The following is a 21613-nucleotide window of genomic DNA, read 5'->3' as shown; positions in this document are numbered from 1 at the left end:
ATAGAGGACTCAGCCTTACGTTTATCTTTTTGAAGCTGTTGGACATTTAACATTAAAAAAGAAAAACTATCTGAAAATTGCCCATTTCAGGCAAAAATACGTGAAAAATACTTAAAATATCTCAATATAAAATTTAAAATTCATATTCAGCAAATTTTCAAGTGATTCAGTTAATTCGAAAATCAACACAACTGCCATCCCACTCGAGCCTCTCATTCCATCTCGCTCTCGTCGCCCCCCTTTTCGAAGATGATGACGATTTGACAGCTAGTGGGGATGGCTAGAAAAAGAAAAAAAAACAAAAACCTCGCAGTGCATTAAAAAAGCGACACACACAAACTCGCCTATCGGTGAAATTGGGAGGCAGGTTTTTTCGCTCTATTGTTTTCCGATTCGTTGTTGCGTGCGGTCGCACCGTGTGTGAGTGTGCGTGTGTGTGTGGACCGTGAAGATGAGCACAACACACTGCATTCCATAGAGCGATTCGGGCGAATGGTGAGTTTTTGCGTGTGTGCCTGTGACCCTTTTGTGCAGTGTGAAATCTCCCCCTTGTGGCTGCTCCAGAATACGGGCCGAAAGAATTCTCGCAAGGGCAGCGGCGCCACAGGCAGAAGCAGCGCGGCATAGAAGCAAAAGTGTGAATCAGTAAAGAGTTGGTGGAAGGCAGAAGGGGAGAAAAGGGAGAGAGCAGCATCAGAAGGAAGGGGAGGAGAGGTGCAATGTATCAAGGTTTTCGGTCGTTTCGGTGCTAGTCCGGAAGGAAAAAAACGGAACTGCTCCGCTGGTCGGTTTCGGGAAATGTCAAGTGGAAAAATCAGTCTCCCCGCGTCTTCCTTTCTCCCCCAGCGTGTGTGGAAAGTGTTTTTCAGTGTATCTTTGTGTGTGTGTGTGAGTGTGCGTGGTGTGTGCCGAAAGATGAAGGAAACTTCTTGCTTGCGGCGATTTCCCCCGGAATTTGGAGGGCAAATGTATGTGTGTGTGCGCGTTTGCTTGCGTGCGTGGGTTGCTCAATGGATGATAGTGCTGTGCGTGTTTGATTATTGTCGGCGGGTAGAGTAGTGTGCGGGCGCACAGAATGTGTGTGCGTGTGCAAGAATTTAGTGTTTTTTTCCTTTTGCGTTTCACACAATCAATTTTTTGGCCAAACCGATCCGCCAGAGTGCGGCGATGTGACCGTGACTGTGCGTGTGTTTGTGTGCGCGTGTGCCCATCTTGCGGAAGATTGCATATTATTTCCTCGTCGTAATCCCCCCCCCCCCCCTCTGCTTATTACACCCAGTGTTGTTGGTTGCCAGGGATGATGGACGGTGAAGATGTGATGATGATGGTGGTGTTGTTTTGCGTGAAGGGGGATTGGTTCGTTTTCCAGTGTTTACTGTGTTGGTACGGAAGCGCAAAAGTGCTCCAGTGCGTGTGTTTGTTAGTATGGAGCAGCAGAAAGCTGAGTTTGTTTGTGCGTACATATTGCGCACATTGCGATTACGCGCAGTTTTGCAAAGGGCAACAAATGAACCAAAGTGTTCCCTTATTTTTTTGTAAATTCTGTTTAAAAAATCCCAAATTCGTCATTCGAGTTCGGACAAGAACCGCAAAAATGTGTGCAGAAACATGTACACAAACACACAGGCAAAGCGGAGAGGACTACGGGCCCTTGCGCGTGTGTACGGTGTGTTGTGAGTATGGTATGGCCCGTACGCACACACATACCACCGGACATCCAGCGTTTCCCTGATGTTCTCCGTGTCGGGTGGCGAGAAAAAAAGGGAGGGAGAGGGGGGGGAAAAGAAAAACGCATTTTTTTCGGGCAGGAACATTTTGAGGCATTTTGTAAAGTTCGTTTTTGGTCAGTGTGTCTTAGTGTTTGTATTTGTGTATTTTAATGTTTTTGCACGAATTTAAGAGAGGAAATGAAAGTAATTTTTGCGCGGAATGGGGAAAGGTCACACATCAACCGATTAGGAAAATAATTAAGTTTTTTTGTTGAGGGGTGTGGGGGGCTGGAAAATTGCCTATACTTTTTCTTCCTTCCCTTAAACGCACAATTACGGAACAGTTTGAGTGGGAAAAATGGTTTCCGCCACCCGGCATTTTCACAACTCCCGTTATCCCATTTCTCATTAGTGTGCTTCTTCTACTTCCTCCTCCTTTTACCCGTTTTTTTATTCGCCTTGCTTTAGCTTGGTGCGTGTTTGTGTATGTGCTTTTCTGTGCCGCTTACACAAACATACACACACAAGCACTTTCACTCACTAACACTGCTGCAGACAAACGCAGCAACCCGGCATCCCCCCGCCCCACGCCGTTGTATTTAGGATGAAGAAACGGACACACAAAAACACAAGGATACACCAAAAACAGCGTAACGTTCGCGCATGTGTGTTAGTATTGAGACAGTCCTGTGTGTAAGTGTGTGTGTGTGTGTCTCGTCCCCGTGCGCCCGTGCGATGGGGATCCAATACAAACACACACAGACAGACAGACAGACAGACAGAGAGGGAAGGCCCTAGCGAAGTGTGTGCTAGGTGTGAATGAAATTTTAGGGATACCGGAACATACACACAAACACAGACGCACACACAAAGAGCGCTCCGGATTTTCCGTCTCCGGGTGGCGCGTTTTTTTCATTTACACCTTTTTCCTCCATTACTTACTGTTGTTGTTGTTGGTTGTTGCTGTTGATGAAGGGAGAACGTTTCGAAGGATACGAAGACGTCGTCCCGTTGGCGGCGTGTTAGTGTTTTGCTGTCCTCGACAATGCGAGGACCAACAAACTCCCGTGATCGCGTCCAACACTTCTTTTCCCTGTTCAACACAAGGGCCATCGTTTTCTTGGGTGCTCTTGCTGTAGCGCGAGGGGGAATTGATTGAAGGTTAATAACATCGCAAACGAGTGACACGGGGTGCTATTTGGAACTAGTTTTCGTACCTTGGGGTTGAAACAGAATAGGCCGTGAAAAACCATTTACAGAAGAGATACGGGATAGAAGTGAGAAAACATCACCATCGCAACCATCCACGTAATCATCTCACGAGTTTTTTGGACTCCTTCGCATTCCGAAATGTATGCTTCTGTGTGTATGTGTGCTCAACTGTGTAGTGCGTTTTTTCTATATATCGCGTACATTGTGTGTGTCGATGTTGTGTGTAACCTCTAGAATCATTCTTCTTGTAGGATGTGCTATAAAGTGCTGCTGTAACATGCTCGTGGTGAGATAAATCTGTACCCCCCAAAAAGTGTTGTGAGATAAGTTACTCATCAAACACACATCCGGAAGTGAGTGAGTCGCTGAGTGATCGAAGGGCGGCAAAAGAGGTCGTCTATGCGAAAATTCTTCAATTTAAATTGCATTTCTAACTACTTCCTGCTGAAAAAGTGATCGGATAGAGTGTGTGAAATAAAGTCGTGCATTTGCTATTACTGGAAGAAATGAAATGAAGAAGTGAAATAAATCGCCAAATCGAATTGTTGCCCCCAACCCGGAAGCAGCTGAAGGTTTTGGTGGTGTGTGTGTGCGTGTGCGGCACAGTAATTTTCAAATTTAAAGAAAACGCGTGTCCCCCCCGTGTGTTCTGTGACGCATCAAAAGCGTAGCGAAAATCTTCGACAAGAATCACGCACCGAAAAAAAAAGAGAAGTAATAAATAGAGGCCCCCAACACCATACAACGCGAACCGCCGTCCGGTGGGCGCGAAATCCCCCTCCCTCCAGGCATGAGCAGCGGCGAATGAAAATAAATAAAAGTGCTAATCTTTTCTGATGAGCAAAATTGGCCGGTGCTACTGCTACCACACCGCTGCTACTACCTATTGCTGCGATCGCGGGTTCGAAACGTCTTCGCCGTCGCTGCCGTGGTTCGTTTCCGGTCGCCGATGGCCGACGGCGGCAAACCCGAGCCAGCAACCGTGAACCGGAGCAAATTCCCAATGACGCAGGTCGCAGGCAGCAGTACCGCCGCAGCGTCTACCGCGACGACGAGAGCGACGACGATCGTGATTGATCGTAAAGTGGAAAAACGTAGAACAACAAGCAGCCGGATCGCCGGAACGATGATGTGGTGGAGGAAGATTGCCGTCAGTGTGGCGGTGCCCCCGACGGCCAGCCGAAGAAGGCAGTGTAGCAGTAGCAGAGGCAGCCACCGCCGCCGGCTACACCAGTGGTCCGTGCTGTCCGCTGCTCTGGTTCTGCTGTTGCTGCCTAGTTTCAGCGATTGGAGCTTTGCCAAAGGTAAGTGACAAGGGGTAAGCGCTGGAGAAGTTGTTACAGAATCCGTGTGATGTAAGATCGCAATGGATCGGGAATTGGGGATATGGTCGTCTGGAAGGCTGTTCAGAAGAAAAATGCAATCAGATTGAGTCTTACTGTGTCTTCTGCTTTGAAGTGGAAGATCTGCTATTAGTTGAGTCATCTTCCCGTTTCTCAGTCAAAGTAGAACTATATGAGCTCAAAATGTCACATATTCATTTTAAAGATAAGGTTGACTTGAAGTCATTGAAGTATCAGCAATATCAATATCCTTTTGGAGAATCTAAGATCGAGATCTTTGAAGATCTTTGTAACATCCTCTGGAAATAGCTTTAGCAGTCACTCTAGGGCCTAGTCTATTTCTAGTGGACATAATCCACGTCTACAATAATCTACCCAGAGAACATTAGCTGATAACTCTGGACTAGGAATTCATAAGATTGTGGTCATTCACAGGTATCACAACAATGTACTAAAACATCATTGTTATGGAACTCACGAAGAGTTCTGTAATAATGTTGGATATCTGGAACTATGTAATGTAGTACTATTCTATTATCTGATCGATTGATCGTGTCCAGGAAATTGAAGATATCACCCAGAACATTGAGAAAATTGAAGATAAAGACATTTGAAATAGCAAACATCAATTTTGAGGCAGGTTGTCAGCAATCACTAGATTGCAGCATATTACATAGAATCTCCCAGGCAGTAGAATTGTAGAATCAAAATATGTTCAGTACATGATCAGAATTGTCTGCTTTAACGACCCAGTTTTCCGTTCAAATTATACCCGTCCTTCTTACAGTCGATAAGCTAATTCCTAATCAACAACCGATAAATTGCAAAATCCCAACAATTGCCCCGCCTGATACGGTCATGCCCCCTTCCCTAGCCCTGCATTCCAGTTCGTGGAAGCTTTATCGCAGCGCCAAATAAATAATGGCTTCCCATGCTAATCACCGCCACCACCCCTGCCTGCTGTGCCCTAATCAATCGAAGGCGCCCGGCGCTCTGAACCGACCGGAATTGGAATCGGTTTCGATTTCACTTACAGTTACCACACCCCTCCACCAAACATCCCCCCCATCCCTGAGAGTCATATCAAAACCTTCCCACTGCTGCTCCAGGCTAACGTTCTAATCCGTCTGTGCGTCGCCAATCGCTTCATTCGACGACGATATTTTTAGCGATGACCGCTCCGGGCCGTCCGGAACGCACATTGTGTCTATTTCTTCACATGGAAGTGGAAGTGCGTGTTTTTATTTGTCGCTCACTAGTGTGTGTGCGTTTGTGCTTGCCCTCCATCCCTCCCACCAGCTGTGAAGGTTCGCCACGGCCACGGTTAAGCTGTCAATCAGTCTCACGGTGGTTGTTTATTGCCGGTCGTTGCTCATCATTAGGTGACATGCAGTTTTTTTTGTTGTACTTTCCATTGCCGCCACGTCCACCTGTGGTCGTCGTTGCTCGCCATGGGGGGGTCCTCTTGCAAGACCAAACAAAAAATGCACATACACTTTTTCCTTTGACGCCAATGTACAATGTGTTGGGGTAGTGATGGGGAGAACACCGTTTTGGAGAGGGTTGGATTGTGTGTAAATAAACGGATGCATACAAACTCATCTGCCTAACTCAAACTCGTGCCTCATCGCTGCTAATCATCGCTTGTTGGTTCGGTCGAAAGAGGGTTTGTTTAGAGAAGCGTGCTGCGGCATTGTTTTTTGCATGCCTTTTGCTAACAAACTTAAGAGCCTGTCGAACGATAAGGATGTTACTATCTTATCTAGTGCCTTTTGGGTTTCATACACACAATGCATACTTGGTGTAGGCCCCGCCGAATGTCCACGTCATAGGGGTGGAATCGCTGATAAATTGTCATCTGTGTTTCCATTTTTAGGCTATTGATATTTCACAACATTTCAGCTCGTTTTACGGAGCTTTGTAGTAGATTTTGTTGAATTATAAGGCCTTTGTTCATTAGAAAAGAAGAATCAAGTTACAGTCTCATGGTTCTGATGGACAAAACAACTATCTGTATGATGGAAATTGATGGTAAAAATTAGAGATAAACCAATTGCACAATAAGATCACGCTTGTTGACTCAACTCCTTCTGAAACAACTTCCAGATTCAAATATAGCAACAGATAAACATCCTGATGTAACGATGTTGTACATTTAAGCACTCAATCTTATCTTAGCACCTAAATCGATCTACAACAGAGACTCTCCCCAGAGCTCAGGAATGCAACAAACAACACCACGGCTTACATTACTCATTCATCTCACGGAACCCTCACAGCTCCCTGTTTTTTAACACGACCAAGTCGTTTGTAGATGATCGGTGCACCATGTACCAACACACACACCATGTCCAAACCTCCGGGACGACGTTGAATGAACTGCAATGACCCAGTTTCTGGAATGATCGAACGCGATGGTAGACGCACGCATTCTATCTTGAGATCGGGCACTACCGACTGCTCCCTGAGTGCTTGAACCTGTGTGTGTACCGTTCCAGCACCTCGCCCCTCCAAAGGGGTGTCTAAGCCGGAGCAGTTTGTGGGGGGATGCTAGCAGCGATGACTTCGATTGCATTTGTGCACCTCCCTCCCAGAGCAACGCACGTGTCGAGTGCATGTGCGTGCGTGTGCGGTGCAAACGTGCCAATGGTTTGCCGGAACGGAAGCATGGGATAGCAGCGCCCCGCGTAGGGGAGATAGGGGCAGTGATCAGTAATGTAAGCGTGCGGCTAACAATTGGGACGATCGTGAGCGATTGTTTTGCAGCAATGATTGGACGGGTGTGTGAGCGCTCGATGTACTTGGAGAAGTGAGCAACGATCGTCAAAGGAATTAGGTGTTTGATTTACAAGGCAAGATCCTCCTTATGGCTTTTGACTTCAAAGTCTTCAATAGTATGTTGTTGATCTCATTGGACTACTATTGGCATATTTGCTCCAAGAACTCGATCTTCAAGTTCAATTTATCCAATTGTAAAAAAGGAAGGAAATTGTCTAGACTTGCTGCAAAGCGTGCAAAAACCAGCTTCGTCGCTGGCTGCTGCTGCTCTCGACGTCATCCTGCTCTTTGCCTTTTTTTTATCTTTTGTTTTCGTCGGTGCCCAAATTTTGTCGGTTTTTTTATCCCCTCCCCAGGCACCACATTTTCCCATGTACGGAGCACTGTCTCTAGTTCATAAATCGATCACACTTCTCTCCCCTTTCGCTAACCGGGTCGCGGGTCCAAAAAATGCAAATGCTTGCAAGTTGGCCGTTGTCGCGCTCGAAGTTCGAGTTCAGAGCTCTGTCTTTGTGTGTGTGTGTGTGTCTGGTTTGTCTGTATAGAAAGTGATCGTCTCGTGCTCGGGGTGGAGGGAAGAGGGCACGCAAGGGTAGGTTGATCGTCTAAATGGGAAACAGGTTTTTGGCAGACGGCAGCTGTCTGGGTCCACCGGTCCACCGGCATACACACCCCTTTCGGTTGGCTCTTTCCACTCGTTCCGACTGTCTCGTCGCCGCGTCTTTGGACGCCTTTTGCCCCGCCCTCCCTGCCCTGCGGGGCAGTTTTCGTTGTCTTCGCAGTGTGTGTGTCTAGCTTAGGTGAGCGTGTCTGCGCTGGGACTGGTGACGATCGTCGCCTAGACGCACGCGGCCCAGCGCAACGGGGCTAGATTTGTTATGTAGACGACGCGATGTAGAGCTCTATGCGCGTAGACTTAACGACTGCTGCCCGGTGGATGATGTGAACACGGCATGGAAAAGGGCTCTGCGCTTGATATGATGATGGTAATAGAAAAATGTGGCATGTTTCAACATATTTGTCTGGGTCGGCGCGTTGCGTTAGACGGGGTCATTGCTGCCCGAGCCGCTGCTGCTCTTAACACGTCTGTATTAATATGATTGAGTGTTTCACGTCTTCTACGCACCCCATTACGTACGAGTTTATCCTTTGTATGTTGTGAAATATCACACTTTGCTCATAAAAAAAACTTTCAAAAAAAAGGGAAATCGATTCTTTATTATTACATTTATAGCAGCATAGCCACGCTAACTAATCATCTTCCTAACAATCTAACAATTTGTTTATTATTATAGTTCAATCTACCACACAACAGAATGACACATACAACCCAACCCCATCCGGGTTATTAATCCCCCGTCCGCTCCAATGTCTGGTACCACAGACGGTGAGAAACAATCGACAGAAGGCAGAAGATTCGAACACGTCATTTCGGTCGTCAATATCATCAGCAGCGAGGTTGATGGATTGTTTATGCACCTTGAAAACGTACCACGACAAGCGGGCGAATTGGTGTCGCGCACACACCACACCACAATGTTTGCGCAAAGTCTGCGCAACGATGATGTATTATTACACGGTGGAGAATTATTCCTCTCTCTCTTCTGTCTTGTTTTTTGCCGTAGCCGTTTTCGGGGTGGGTGACAATAATTGGAAAGTGATTAATTTAAACATTTGCTTTTCATTAAATTAGAGAATTCTGCTTGTGGTGGTGTCGCTTCGGAGGACACGTGGGCTGTCGAAGGTGTAAATTGAGAAGTTTGAAACTGATGAAGTGTGTGGTGTGGTGTGTGTGTGTTAAATGAGTTTTGTAATTTTGGGTAGTAGCCCCATTTTTAGCAACACACACACACACACACACACACACACACACACACACACACACACACACACACACACACACACACACACACACACACACACACACACACACACACACACACACACACACACACACACACACACACACACACACACACCCGTTGTGTTGTGGTAGGGTTGAAAGTGGTGCTGTGTCTCCTTTTAATGTGCGGAGGTGTGTGCAGCGTGTGAAAGTGTGTGCTCGGTTAGAGCCGAAGGTAATCTGCTTGTGGTGCAGAAAGAGAGAAGGAGAGGGAGAGAGATGTGGGCATATTCTCAAGGATTACGTCCACTTGTCGGGGTGCGAAGGTATGACAAATTGGTTTGCTGGTTTGTCTGTAAGTAAGCTGTGGGAATAATTCATTTCGTCGGACAGCAGCTACTCGGTGAGAAGTAGTTAAAAGTGATGAGTAAATTAAACTTATTAAGTGCAGGTTGTTACAGCTGTTGCCGCTTAATGTTGACTTTAAGTCACCTATTTTTGTCTCCAAGGCACCCATTTTTGACAGCGTGTCACAGCGTTTTGCCTCTAAAGCATTAATTTTTGACAGTGAGCTTCAATTTTTGTTTTTAAGACATCAATTTTAGATTGTGAACCAATCGCTTATTTGCTAAATTTAACGTAATGTCTAAAACTACGTGTTCCACTATTATTGAATTTGAGCTAAGCAGTTAAGAAAATTTCATTGATAGAATTAAAAATATAACAATTATTATGCAAAGTTTGGAGGTTAAATGGAGTGAACAAAGTTAGCATGTATATTCAGGTGTAAAAAATGACTGTAAAATTAACAAAATTTCATTATTTTTCCCAAAAAAAAAACAATCAAATTACACGATTTTGTTTGTGTGATGTAAAATTCCAATTGTAATAAATCTGATCAAAAACCTTATAGAATTATGGTGATTCCAATAAGAGTAAAACTTGATGATGTACATACAAAAAATGTAGTGCGTTAGAGTCAAAAATTGATGTCTTAGAGCCAAAATTTGGTGGCAACGTCTGTATTTTGATGCATTTTACAGTGGACGATCATGAAAAAACTAAGTTCGTTCTCTCACCACAATTGAATCACCTTACTATTGGATTATTTTAATGCTACTCGAAAGTAACACAAGCGTAGCAAAATTTCACCTATAAATAACATAATCTTTCCTCTCTCCTTGGGGTGTAACGATTGCCTCACTGTGGGGAGTGTGGGGAGTGTGGGGTTTGAAGATTAATACTAATAGCGTCTAATTAATCTCAAACCAATTACGATTACGATTGCATTCCATTCTTGGTTGCCCTTCGTTTTTCTCTCTCTCTCTCTCTCTCTCTCTCTCTCTCTCTTTCTCTCTCTCTCTACCTCGTGCTGCAACATAAATCTACATCCCACCCAGCAACGCTGGAAAGAAGGTTTAACGCGGGCCGCGCCACCATCGATGCAACGTTGATGCAAATCAATTAAGCTTGCTTGCTGCCTCATTCGCTCGTTGTGCGTCTTTGCGTGTGCGCGGGGGATTGTGCTGGAAGTACGGTTTCGGAACGGTTGCTCATTTCCTTGTTAGTGTACAGTCATCAATCGAAACCAATCACGAACACACAAATCGCCTTCGTCGTCGCCGTCGTCGTCTCGCGCCAGTCGCCTGGCGTAGCAGATGGCGTTGGTGGCTCTGCTCAAGTAAAATACGCAAGCAATCGAAACAAACGAAACGAAAGTACAAAAAAAAGAAAGAAAACCCTCTCTAGCGCACGGGGGTGGCTGCTGCAAATTAACTGCTTTTTGCTGCTGGTTCCCCTGCTTGGTTGATTGCAGGCATTGTGTACGAACGGTGCTCCGTTGCCCTTTCACTCCCATCTGTACCATTTCCGCAAGCAATATAATCCCCCGGACATTCCATCTCCAATTCCAATTGCAATTGTTTTTCGTCTCGTTTTTCCTTCGACGATCGAAACCAGCTGGGGCCAGAAGGCAAGGGCGAGGAATTTCTCTTCCATCGTGTACTACTACTGGCGGCGGCGCCTCAGCACTGTGGGCGAACATGGTGGTGGAACTCTTGTAGTTTGAAAAAAGAAGAAGGAAGGTGTGATCTTATGATAGTACATTAAATGCGTTGCTCCGTGTCCGTGGGAGGCATTGCGTGTGTGTGTGTGTGTGTGTGTTTCTTCGCCTTTTGCTGTGTTTATTAACTCGAGGAGGTTTTGTGGGGCAAATAGCGTTGCGTTTTATTTCACATTTGCCACCTCTGGCAACGAAATATGGCACGAAATGAAGGGAGTTGAGTGGTTAATTCATTGTTTTATTGTAATTTTATATGCTTCATTATACATTGAGCAACAGAACAGAACAGATTATGCGCGCTTAGCCATCGAATTATCTTTCTCGTTATGCAGATTTCACACCCGCAAAGAGAGCAAGCAAAACAAACAAATTGTATTTGGATTGTAATGTAATATATTTACTTACAAAAAATGTGCATTTATTCAGTAATCAATTTAATGTTAGCTTTTTTTTATCTTCCAAACCGTTTCAAGTCCGTTGTGGTGGATTTGAAAATCATTGCAACACATTCGATTGCCTTTTATTGTGCCGCACTGCCGCCGCCCGGGCTACGAAGGTGACTTAAAACGAGTGTATGTGTGTGTGTGTCTTTGTGTGTATCCGCTCGCACGCTCCATGTTTGTTTAAAATGCAACCGGCCCCCGGCCTCTCCAACACATCGGCTTTCCTCGGTACACGATCGCTTTCCACGCTGTTTGTTTATTTGTTTTCATAAGGCAACGTCCTCATCCTCTCGTTCCTTTCTTTTCCTACTCCCAGCGATCTCCATCCCCCCGCTCCCGCTATGGGGGGTAGTATTTTAATTTGTGATGCTATTTTAATTATTCCCGTGTTCTTTTACCGGTGCACCGGTCATCATCACTACCAGGCACCACCACCCACCCAACAACTGTGCATGCAACAACTTGTACTTCTTTTGTGCAATGGCGCCGAGAGGTAGAGAGAGAAAAACAACATACTAGAACACACACACACACATATACAAGCGGAACCAAGCCGGGGGGGAGTAATGAAGGGTATAACCCCATAACGTATCAAATTATATGGCAAACTAATTGAAACAATTATTATCCCTGGGAGCACACACACACACGGCCTGGGGTATGTGGGGGTGCAAAGAGAGGCACTAGGGCGCTGGCTGTGATTTGGAGCGCGCATTGGCCCGTTCCTTCCTGGAGGCTGGTTAGTATTTTTACGATTTAATTGAATGTAGATTGATTTTCGTGCAAAAAGCACAGCCATCCCCTTCTTTGCCACCGCTGCTGCCATGATTATGCGCATTTGTGGTTTATTGATATCGTGTGCGCAAATCCTGCGTTTTACTCTGGGTGTGTGTGCGTGTGTGTGTAGTAAATTGATTTGAAGCTTTTAGTGGTGTATTGATTAAAAATGGAAATTTGACGAGCAGATCGAGCAGAAAAAGCGCAAAACAACTTCATTTTTTAAGATCTGGTACGTCTCTTTATACCTCGATCACGCGATCACGGCGAAGAGAGGAAGTGGAAGTAACTCTCGTTTGTGTGTGTGTGTGTTTGTGCTTGTGTGCGCTTCCCGGTCTCTTTATCCTAATTAGCAATCTGATTGTTAACGCCTAATGCATCCACCATAACCGTCGGTACAATTGGAGCAGCAGCAGCTCGAGCGGAGGAACCCAGAGGCATAACAACACAGAAGAAACAACAACAACAAACTTCCGATTAGGCGTAGCGAAAAGAGGCGGTTGTTCCAATACCAAGCCCGATAACAGACGCGCCACCGTCGGCAACAATGATTGATTGCGAGCGTTTATAGTACACGTACGAGTAAACAAGTTCATTTCAGTTGTTGTTGCTGCTTTTGTTATTGTAACCGTGAAGCTTTCTTCCCGCGGTGCATAACACAAACGAGTGATGGGGGTGGATGATGGGAAACTGCAGTTGTGCATAAGCAAAAAAGCAGGGGGCGAGGGTGTGCAAAATGCCGCTGAAATACAACGATGAACTTTGTTGTAATCGAAGCTTCACAGCCGAAACGTTTACATACGCATTAATGTTGGATGTGAAGGGTGAACACAGACAATCTCGAAAAACCGTTGCAGCAGTGTTTTGCTGCGCTGTGAAGTGTAGTACCGGTGGGGTGGCGCTGTGAACGTCTTCGGTGCTGTAAGGCTGTCAGTCATTTTTTCAACAATTTTGTCCATGTCAAAGGGACGAGTGGTTCGTTGTATACATCGCTTCATTATGAAAATGCGCAGTGAAGCTTTTAAATAAAGTAGAAAGAAACATTAATTTATAGCTTGCGCTTCGATGGAATTAGCTAAACAGAAACATGGATTGAAGCGAACTTAGCTTTTCCGCGCAATAGTTGCTGTTTGAAGGTGTTTGCCCTTCGGTATTATCTTCGCGCTTCGGGCGATACGTGAGTAGTGGCAATTAATCAGCGGATTATATGCAATGATATATTGATGTGTACTCAGGAGAAGAGTACAATTTCTTAGTTCCGTTGTCTCGGGCGCGGAAGCATTAGTTTTAATTGGTTGCGCTGTTCCGAGCCTTGGTGGAGTTCGGTCTATTAGCAGCCATTCCGTAAGCCGGTTTAGTGTGAAGGGGGAAGTGTTATGCTCATCATAAATTAAGCTCCATTTCATTGTCTTTCGTTTGTTTAAGTGAACTTTCTTGAACACTGTTAAACTAACAGCTAACTCTGAAGGGGTTTCCCGCTTCCTTGCTATTCGATGCTATACTATGCTATGCTACTACAAGGTAGCTAAAGAAGTTAGGGACAAGAATTATAGCAATCAATAGAACCGGACAGACACTGCCCACAAAAGAAGGTGACATTAATGGCTCTGCTTCCCCAAAGACTCCAACAAAGAGTGAAGATTCTCGAGCTCCAGAAGTAAAGCCGGAGCAAATTTGTTTCAACCACCCCGCTGAACGGTGGACCCTCTGGGCCCCTCTCTGGGTCCACACAAACACAAACAACACCGCCCGAGTCATATCGACCTGTCAATCCGATTGCTGTGTTTCATTTCATTTTCGTTTCGATTGGGAAATCGCTGCTTCTCTGCGCCTCGATCCTCGTGATCCTCGGCGTCGTCGGTCTTTCTTTCGGGGGGTGGATTTTCCCCTTCTAATCTCAAGGTTTTTTGGTTCGGTTTTGGTTGTCGACTCTTGGGATCCACTGGAGAGGGAAGGCAATGGAAAGGCAAGAAACGTTCACCCACCGCTGGGGGAAAGGAGAGACGTCCTTAAATCATTAAACACACAAACATACTACCGTCGTCGTCGTCGTCGTCGTCGTCCCCGCTTACACGCGGCATGCAGATGTTTCCACCAACTCCCCCGCCGGTCGAGACTGGCGCCGGTGGCAAGGACATCAATAAAGGAAACTAAAAGCTCTGTTGAATTCCCCTGACGAGGGTCGCCCCGACGACGACTATCTTTCTTCCTTGTGCTTGCTTGTGCGGCGCAACTTCCAGCTTGCGTCTTCTTCAATGTTTGTCCCGCTGCTGCTGCTGCTGTGGCCTGTGGCTGCTGGTACGCTTTCCTTAATTTTGTGTTATTTTTATATCTTTTCTTGGGTTTGCCGCGCCAGTATCCCGTCAGCTCTACTTAGGCAAAATTGTATCGAAAATCTTGGCTTGTGCTGTGTGTGTTTTTGTGTGTGGAGGGTATCGCCGGGTGCATACGGAGGTACTTTCATTACCCGTAAAAATCCCTAATCACATTTTAGATTTCACTGGTGTAATTTCTTTTGGTTCATCGCTTGGGATTTGGGTAGCTTTTTTGTGTTGATTTTATTGTTGGATATTTGGGCTGTGCCTTGTTGTTGCTATTTTCTTGGAAGAAAGCACACACACACACACATACACGCGTGGGCACATGAAACATTGACCGAATCCACGCAGGAATTGGAGAGTTGGCGCGTTTCCTTAATTTTGTTTACCCCTTTTTTCCTAGATGCAGAGGAAAAGTTTTTCTCTTTTCCGTCTGCTATCTCCTTTTGTCTCTCTCTCTGCTCCGTTGATGAGTTAAAAGGAGCAAGAAACTGGTGCGGATCATTGTACTTCTCGGTTTCTCGGGAGTATATTGGGCAAGCATAAATACCTGGGGGGGAGCCCAGCTTCTTAAAAAGTCATTAAAGAGCTTTATTAAAGTTAAATGGCTTGTAATCGATTGAAGGTAACCAAAGCACAGAGAACTTTTGAACTACGCAGCGCTTCTCAGTGGCATCCGGAAAGAGCAACAGTGGTCAGAAGGGAAAAGGAGTGCCACTGGAAGTGTTGGTGTGAGTCGGAAAAAGAGTCGGAAGGTTTAAATGGATTATTAACAGCTTGTAAGCTTTAAGGTCTAAAATTTGTCGAAGGTTGCTTCAAACTGTTGTAGAATGTTGACCTTTACTTTGGGCCGTAGAAAATGGTTCGTGGTTGTGGTTGAACAGTCGCGTTGAATGCCAACTTTGGTTCGTAACTTGAGGTCAAATGTCATCAAGGAAAGTAACTGTGAAATATATTCACTAAATTGCTGGATTGTGGTATTAGCTTGTATAAATTTGATGACAATGAGAAAAGTGCTCCTTAATCGCCGGTCTGTTTGCAACTGTGTATTCGTTTGTCCCATAGTTCATTACATAATTAATTACAAAGTTCATTCGTGTAGTTCGAGCAGTTCATTTCATGCAGTCCTGATTAGTCAAGTAGTTTTATCTATATCCTATGGTTTAGTTCCTTCTAATTCGTCTGTGTTTTCCTATTTGAATTCATATTCGAAATATTAATATTAACCCAAAATCCAACTGTAACCTTCGTTTTATATGATTCTAATGGAGAAAACGATACAATCGAGCGCTTCATTACCTTACTTTTTGGATGTTTTTTTCCCATACAGTTCCTTATTTCAAATCTTTCATTCAATCCTGCTCATTTATTGTTGCTGAACTGTATTACCAATGTGTGCGTACACCTTTTCCCCTACACCTTTGAAATGATGGGTCTAGTGCAAGCTTTTTCCTTCCCATTCCCCACTCATAGAAGACGGCAGCATCATTAGTGATGTCTGATGCACCGCTTTTCCATCAGATCTTTCACCCTTTAGCGATTCATTTCCTGGTGCTCTGCACTTCCCTATCCATCTTTACGCGTGTGTGCGTACGCCTGAAAAGCCCTCATGCGCGCATAAGGGTGTGGGATGCGTATCCCTGGCAAACTTACGCACACTCACACACACCAGCACAGTGGAAAGCAGAAGCACTGCGTCCCCCCCCACGACGACAGCATGACGGATGGCGTTTTGTGAAAGGTCATTTCCCTTTTTTCCAAGCTTGCCGGCGGCGGTGAAAACCGAAGGACCGTGGGGGTGGATGACGACGTCGATGACGTCGACACTGCTCCGTGCGCCGTGCCGTTCTTCACAAGGAGTTTCGCTTGCGTAAACTTTTCCTTTCTTTGCCCCTCCCCCCGCATAATCCTTGGTCGGGTTGGAGGGGGGGGGGGGAAGCAAACGCAGCTGCTGCGTTTGGAGCCATTTGTTCTTCTCTTTCTTTCTCCCGCTCGTCCTCCTTTACTGCCTTAGGGAAAAGCTGTTCATTTCTGCCTCACGGTTGTCTCGGTTTTTGGTTCCGTTCCCGTTGATTATATGCCGCCGGACGTCTGTGGAGCGTTGAACGATTGTTTTGTTTTGTCTCTTTTATTGTATGTTTCTCGCTGTTGTTTCGCTTTGTGTGGGTGTGTGTGTGTGGGGGCTTTTTATGCTTTTCATGCATCGGAATATTGTGCGTGTGCTGTAAGAATGTCTCCAAACAGTTGTTTTTTTTGCGCACGTGTGTGCGTGTGCTTGACGTTGCCTCGTCTCGTTGCGTAACGTACAGCGAGCAGCGGGCAGGGGCTGTGCTTGTGGGCTTGATCGATCGTGGCCAAACTATACCACCGATTGGGGCCCGTGCGGTGTAATAAACTGGTACGCCACAGCGCTACCCGAGGTCGATAACCAGTTTCCGAAAGAGAAAATGGTGTTTCCTCAAAAATGTAGTCATCTCTTAGTGCGAGAAATCCCTAATCTTTTTAATGACAGCAAAGCAACAATAAATAATGCATGAAATATGATTTCCATCCTGTACCCCTATACACGTTGCATAAATTTTCCATAAATCAATAACATCCTCCACCGCCTACTGCTACCGACCGGAAACGGTATACAGATGGACCAACGACGTCGACGACAACGACGGCAGCGTTGGCGAGACCTCCCCGCTTAATTACTCTACATCGACACACAGACACACACACACACACAAACCGGTAAATGGTGTGCCGGTTCGTCTTCTAAACTGTGGGGAGAAAAATGAAGGATGGAGAAATAATTGCTGCGCATTTAACACACACACACACGTGCGATTAAAATGACATAGGAGGATTTCTTCTCGATTACGTTCTCTGCCTAGGAGGCCTACTACTATCCCTACGCAACGCAAGAATCATGCAGACGAGCAGTACTCTTCTGCTAGTTTTACGCTACAAATGCGACACCGTACACATCTCGTCTCACGTACGCACATTCCCGCACATACACACCCACACATTCGCGAGTGTTGTACGCGCGTCCTTACCTGATGAGAAGAACGCGCTCGCGCTACTTCCCGGTTCTCGGCATTTCCAGGACTTTTTGAATGAAAAGGATGCAAGTGGGAATGGTTGGACGCGTGCGTGTGTGTGTGCGTGTATTTCTTTCGTCGTGTGCGTGTGCACACTATCAGGAAAAGAAAGCACTCCATTGACTCGAGATGGCGTGTCTGGTGAACGTTTTGCGATGCGCAAAAGGTAAGCATGCTGCGAGACACCGACCGGAAATGGAGAAGCCTGGTCGTTCACGGCCAAACAGCATGGCACGGTGCGCGGGGGGGGAGTGAAGGGGATTGTTCGCTACATTTCAGTTAAATTCGTTTTTATAATCATTTGCGATGGTTTTCTTCTAATTTATTGTTTTCCAGAGGGAGGGCTGTTTTGTTAGAATTGTGCATTTACCAGGAAAAAGCTCTCGTGTGCGCGTGTGTGTGTAAGAGCGATTGATATACCGCAACACACACATACACACACCCACAACACACAGAACACTGTGCATCCTCTCGTGTCTTTGTTCGATTTATCATAGTTGCCGAGGCGAAAGAGTGTAATGAACGCGGGAAGTCGTTCCTATTCATTCCGTGTTGGTTTGCTTTTTTGACGGGTTTGGTGAAGAGGAAGGTGGTGATGTGGTGGGTGGAAAACTCAGGCGGCTAGGTTATACGTGTACACACGTACCGGGCGGAACCCGTTGGGAGTTGTGTGGCGCACTGGGTTATCACCCTTAGCACCGGGAACTCTAAATATTCAATCGGCGAGGAGGCACAGGTGCGGGGCGGGAGGCTGGAAATGGAAAATTAATTATTCTTCTGATGGGAGTGCTTCTGCCCGCGAGGGAGAGGAAGGATTTGCTTATGGGTGCGATTCCTCGAGTTCTGTGAAATATATTCACGAAAAGGGGCTGGCTGTGATATTTGGAGGAAATTTGAATAGGAAAGTGTACACCTTTATCGCTGGTCGGTTTGCAACTGTATATTCGTTTGTCCTTTTTTGTATATAATATTTCATGCAGTTCATAATTCGTGTAGATCGAGCAGTTTCTAACGTCGAGTAGTTTATAACCTAATCTTAGTTTCCTAACGCTTTGTTTTATGCAATTCAAATTTATGTTCGAAAATAATTATTCTAATTCCAACATTCCCGGCCACCAAAGAAGAACTTCTTTAAATTTCATGCAAAATATAAATCCAAAAATGAGTTCAAAAAAGAATTCAAAAACAGTTCGACTCTTGAACCTGACGCTTATCTCCTATCATACTGCTCGTGTGTGTAGATGTGTGAATGTGTGTTGCGTGTATCTTGTTCTGCCATGAGTGCGAAATGTAAACAATGTCGCGTGGCTTGCAGCTGCGCGTTACTCAGTGCCAGTGGTTTCCTTCTGCTCTAAGTTGCTAATTACGTCCGGATTAGGCAAAACTGCCAGACGATTAGCTGCGCGGACGATTTGCTTCCCTGAAGCAGTGCGCAGTGTAACGACGCGAACAACATCGTCCTTTCCAGGGTGTACTGCAACGATGCGCCCCATCGGCCACGAGGTAGGATGTACATTGTCTTCCTTAATAATCACCAGTGTATTTTCTTTCAGAACCGCTGATTTCCCGTTGCAATATTTGGCTCGAGCTTGTAACTGCTGCAGGTACTCCGGATACCATCGAGCCCAAAAGGTTTGCAGATGTTTTTGTACCAACTGGTATTCCCTCAAATAGTTGCTCGGTGTCTCGGTGTAATCGATGATTGGTACCGCTTGCAGATTGCCACCGACGAGGAAGTGTCCCGGTGTCAATGGTTCCAAGTCCGACGGCTCATCGGATAGAGGTGTAATTGGTCGCGAATTCAAACATTGCTCTACCTGGGCAAGTAGGGTAAGCATGCTCTCCTGTGTGATGCTTGTTGTTCCTATTGTTCTGACTATATGCTTTTTAGCTGCCTTCACCGCCGCCTCCCATAAACCTCCAAAATGTGGTGCTCTTGGTGGGATAAACTTCCACTTCATATGATTCATCGCGCACCAATCAAATATAGCAGCTCGATCGTGTTCGTCGCTCTTTAGCATCTTGTAGACGCGATTCAGCTCATGTGCCGCTCCCTTAAAGGTGGTTGCATTGTCGGAATGCAGTTCACTGATTTGACCACGACGTGCAATCAAACGACGAAGTGCATTGATAAATGCTGTTGATGTTAAATCGCCAACCAGTTCGATATGTACCGCTCTTGTTGAAAAACATACAAATATGGCGATGTATGCTTTAATCGGACTTCTGTTGCGTATGGTTTGTTTTATATAGATTGGTCCGCAATAGTCTACTCCGCATACTGAGAATGGTCTTGTTGGTGTGACTCGTGATGTTGGCAAATCGGCGATACTTTGCTTAATAAGTGTGGGTTTGGCCTTAAAACATGCGTGGCAACTGTGGTACACAGACTTGCATAAATTGCGACCGCCAATTATCCAAAAGCTTTGGCGTAGTGTTGTTAAAAGCAGTTGTGGTGCAGCATGCAGCTTACTCAAGTGTATCGAAACAGCTAGTAGTGCGGACAGTGGATGTTTCGATGATAATATTACCGGGTGTTTTTCTGATTCCGACAGATGTGCGTTACTGAGCCGGCCACCAATGCGCAGAGTACCTTGCGTATCTATGAAAGGGGAAATCCATTTCAGTTTGGAGTTCTTCGGAATCTCTTTGCCCTTCTGCAGGTGTTGTATCTCCTCGGAAAAGGTGTCTTGTTGCGAAAGATAACACAACTTGAGTTCTGCCGCCTTGAGTTCGTCTACAGTGAGCGGTGGGATATCCTTAGCATGGACCTTGTTTCCTACGCGGCGCTTTGCGTTTTGTATAAAGCGCAAACAATGTGCAACAACTCTTTGCAGTTTGTGGTAGATCGAAAATCGTGAGAACAAACTGTTTCGAAATTCGCAGATTAATGCTGTGCTTGCAACCCGTGACGATAGTTTTTCTTCTTCTGCGCTCTCATCTTCGCTTGGTGATGGTGTGTTCTGTGGCCATTCTTCCGAGTTGCGTGCTAACCAATGTGGCCCGTGCCACCAGCGCTCACACACTAGCAACTTTTCCGGCGTTAAACCTCGCGAAATGTCGTCTGCTGGATTGTCCGAGCCTGGAACATGCTTCCAGCATTGTATTCCAGCCGTGTGCTGAATTTTTGCAACCCTGTTTGCAACGAAGGGCTTCCATCGATTTGGTGCTGAATTCAGCCAGTGAAGGACAGTCATGGAATCGGTCCAACAGATGGTGGTAGCAGAAATTTTCAGTGATTGCTGGACTTTCTCGTAAAGAAGTGTGGCTAGTCGTGCTGCACATAATTCCAATCGAGCTATGGAATGTGAATTGGATAACGCAACGACCTTTGACTTGGCTGTTAGCAGCTGCACGGTGACTCCTTCCATGCTTTCAGCCCGAATGTAGCAACAAGCACCATATGCTAGTTGTGATGCGTCAGCAAAGATATGAATTTGCAGACTTGTTGCCGTGCATTGCGATATGTACCGTGGGACTGTCAAATTGCGTAGTGAAGATAATGTAGAGTGAAATTTCGACCATTCATGCTGTAAGTGCGATGGTAGCTCGCTGTCCCAGTCATATGCCTTTCCATGAATCTTGAGAGCCCATAGTTGCTGCATGAACATCTTTGCGATGATGATCGTTGGGCCCAGTAGCCCGAGGGGATCAAATATCTTGGCGATATATGACAAAATTAACCTTTTCGTCATGCTGGGTGTTGTAGGTGGTATCTCAATACGAAACCGTAGTGTATCAGTTGCCGGTTCCCAAACGATGCCTAGTGTGGATACTTGTTTCGAGCTCTTCCACTCGTGCGAGAGTTGTACCGCCACATCTTCTGAAGGAACGTTCTTCAATGCTTCGGAGCGGTTCGATGCCCATTTCTTCAGCGTGAAACCAGCTGAATTTAGCATGTCTGAGATTTGCCTTTGTATAACGATTGCTTCGGACAAATCATCGGTACCCGTTAGCAAATCATCTACGTAAAAATCGTTCATGACCGCGTTCATTGCCAAAGGATACTCTTCCTTGTGGTCAAGAGCAATCTGTT

At 45.7% G+C, this 21613-nt stretch overlaps 1 protein-coding gene across 4 annotated transcripts in view; it reads left to right on the top strand.

Moving 5' to 3' along the window:
• Positions 1–295: 295 nt before the first annotated feature.
• LOC120954898 (TGF-beta receptor type-1) overlaps positions 296–21613 on the top strand; it is an 85636-nt gene continuing 64318 nt past the window's right edge. For 2 of the 4 annotated variants that reach the window (XM_049609490.1, XM_049609488.1), the window contains exons 1-2: positions 296–495; positions 3173–4225. In XM_049609490.1, the coding sequence (XP_049465447.1) occupies positions 3871–4225 (355 nt within the window). In that variant the 5' untranslated portion in view covers positions 296–495; positions 3173–3870. Of the gene's footprint in view, positions 636–3172; positions 4226–21613 lie in introns of all 4 variants that reach the window. The other 2 variants (XM_040375206.2, XM_049609489.1) reach the window with 2 other exon arrangements.

Source organism: Anopheles coluzzii, chromosome 3 (assembly GCF_943734685.1).
Source record: "Anopheles coluzzii chromosome 3, AcolN3, whole genome shotgun sequence".
In the NCBI taxonomy this organism is placed as follows: Eukaryota; Metazoa; Arthropoda; class Insecta; order Diptera; family Culicidae; genus Anopheles; species Anopheles coluzzii.
Note: the sequence above shows the minus strand (reverse complement) of the source record. Positions and strands in the feature narration are given on the sequence as shown.